The sequence below is a fragment of the Halyomorpha halys genome, unplaced genomic scaffold (genome assembly GCF_000696795.3).
Source record: "Halyomorpha halys isolate HHAL.00 unplaced genomic scaffold, Hhal_1.1 Scaffold708.1, whole genome shotgun sequence".
NCBI classification, from domain to species: domain Eukaryota; kingdom Metazoa; phylum Arthropoda; class Insecta; order Hemiptera; family Pentatomidae; genus Halyomorpha; species Halyomorpha halys.
Genome location: NW_027113783.1, coordinates 248,142 through 250,131, shown reverse-complemented (window position 1 = coordinate 250,131; position 1,990 = coordinate 248,142). Strand labels below are relative to the sequence as shown.

Below are 1,990 nucleotides of genomic sequence, written 5' to 3'. Positions count from 1 at the left end.
TTTTTTATTTTTTTTTATTTTATTTTTTATTTTAGTATGTATGAGATCATTTACCAATATTACCTATTGCCCACAACTGTGTGGTAGATTGTAATATCTATCAATAAATAAATCTATCAAAAACAAGTTATCTAGAGGCCAGTTTAGCAGTGGTATATTGTCAAAGTTGTATGGTTAATATAGGCAGCCTAACTTCTAATTTTTTACTCCATACCTTATGTGCTTATACCTTAAAAACCTTTAACTTAAATTCTAGTGGCACATAAAAGGGAGTTACTTTTATTTAGATTCCTGAATTCTTTTGATATTTTGCATTTTTCACTCACTTACAGTAGTAAGAAAAGTTTGAACTTTATGCCTCAGCTTTCTTAGAGAATAAACTTAATAAAACCACTAATTCACACTGTGTTGATGATATCTATGTATATAATTTTAAAAAGAGTAGAATTAGGTTTATAGGTAAGTGGGAAGATCTTGGGCAACTTTCTAATATTAATTATAAACGCCTGGGAATCAGTAGCTAGTGCAATTTAAGACTTTAACCACTAAAACATACGTATGCAATATAAAGTCTTTTGCTTGAAAATTCTATGAAAAGCACTGATATTTCTTTTTCAAACATAATATCAATTTTTCAATTGTCTAGACAACCAATAACCAAATTATGTATATCTACGGCTTTCTTTGCAGTGTGCTAAAGACATTTACACTAACTCTATGGAATATACAATTAAAGGTTCTCTCTTTCAAAAAAATGAAAACTTTTTAAATAATTTTCCTGAAATAGAGGCTCTTTAATTGTATTTATCATAAAGTTGATGGAAATATAGTTAGAATCACTTTAATTGATTTGAAATTACTATTTTATTTAAAGGATCTTAAAAATTAAAAAAAAAGAAGATGAATAAAAAAAAGTTGAAAGATTTAGACTCACAAATGAGGAAAAATTTAAGTAAGCAAAATATCCCCAATTTATGGTGAAAAACAATCACCAGTCTCATTTTCGGAAGACCTTTATATGTTTGCATATACTTAAATATTTCGAGAGTAGGTAATCTAGCAATAAAAGTTTGATGCACATATTCCTCAAAAGAAAAATACCAAAAAACATACGATTATTTTTCAACTGAAACTTGCTATCACCAGCCGGAACCCTTTTATGCCTTTCAATGCCACAGGTGTGGCACCATGAGAAACACGTAACTTTCAACGTTACTGGAATAATATTGTACTTTAAGAAGCTCATTTCTACGGTACAGAAAGATTTAAGAGTTTTCAAGAGTATGGGAATATAAAATTAATATTAATTAAAATCAAAATATAATGCGAATTCCTGATATGCACAAACCTGGAACCAGTGTATTGACATAGCACCGAATGAAAGACTCAGCCTGCTTAGGAGATTCCCGGGTGCGTATTTCATATCATAGCAGAATATGATGCCTTTCATCTCCGGCCAGGTGCTCATCGCCAGTTCAATCATCATCATAGTCCTCACGATCTTTTGCTGGTGGCTGAAGGTCGAAAACTCTTGTTCCAGGCGCATCATCAACACTCGATATCCTTCTGGGGTCGGCTTCGGAAGGAAAAACATACTACTGTAAAACGAAAAATTACTGTATAAACACGTGTGAAAGAGGAAGATGTTTGTTGTTGAGCTACTCAACAATATTTATTGTTTAAATTATAAGTGTATCCTGCTCCTAAAAACGAAGGCAATAATGTGATTAGGTATCTAGTTAGTAATTGAAAATGTAAATTTAGATCCTTTATACTAAATTAAATATTGAATTATCAAAGGTAAATCACTGACAAAGATTTGCTGGCATCCTGAAATGCTGGTTTGAGTGGATCCCTGCTGTTGAAGTCGAAGAGCTGAGGGACTTTACCACGGATTGTGTAATAGCTGTCTAACTTGTTCTTTGCAATCTCAAGGCTCTTGGTCCCCGTAACGAATGCCTCAAGTACTTTATCATCTGCAATCATAACT

The 1,990-nt window shown here is 31.9% G+C and overlaps 1 protein-coding gene across 1 annotated transcript in view; it reads right to left on the bottom strand.

The window, feature by feature from the left end:
- LOC106685514 (alpha-tocopherol transfer protein) overlaps positions 1-1,990 on the bottom strand; it is a 12,939-nt gene that overhangs the window by 6,056 nt on the left and 4,893 nt on the right. The window contains exons 3-4 of the mRNA XM_014428229.3: positions 1,814-1,976; positions 1,349-1,598 (exon numbers count right to left, since the gene is read on the bottom strand). Coding sequence (XP_014283715.1) covers positions 1,349-1,598; positions 1,814-1,976 — 413 coding nt within the window. The remainder of the gene's footprint in view (positions 1-1,348; positions 1,599-1,813; positions 1,977-1,990) is intronic.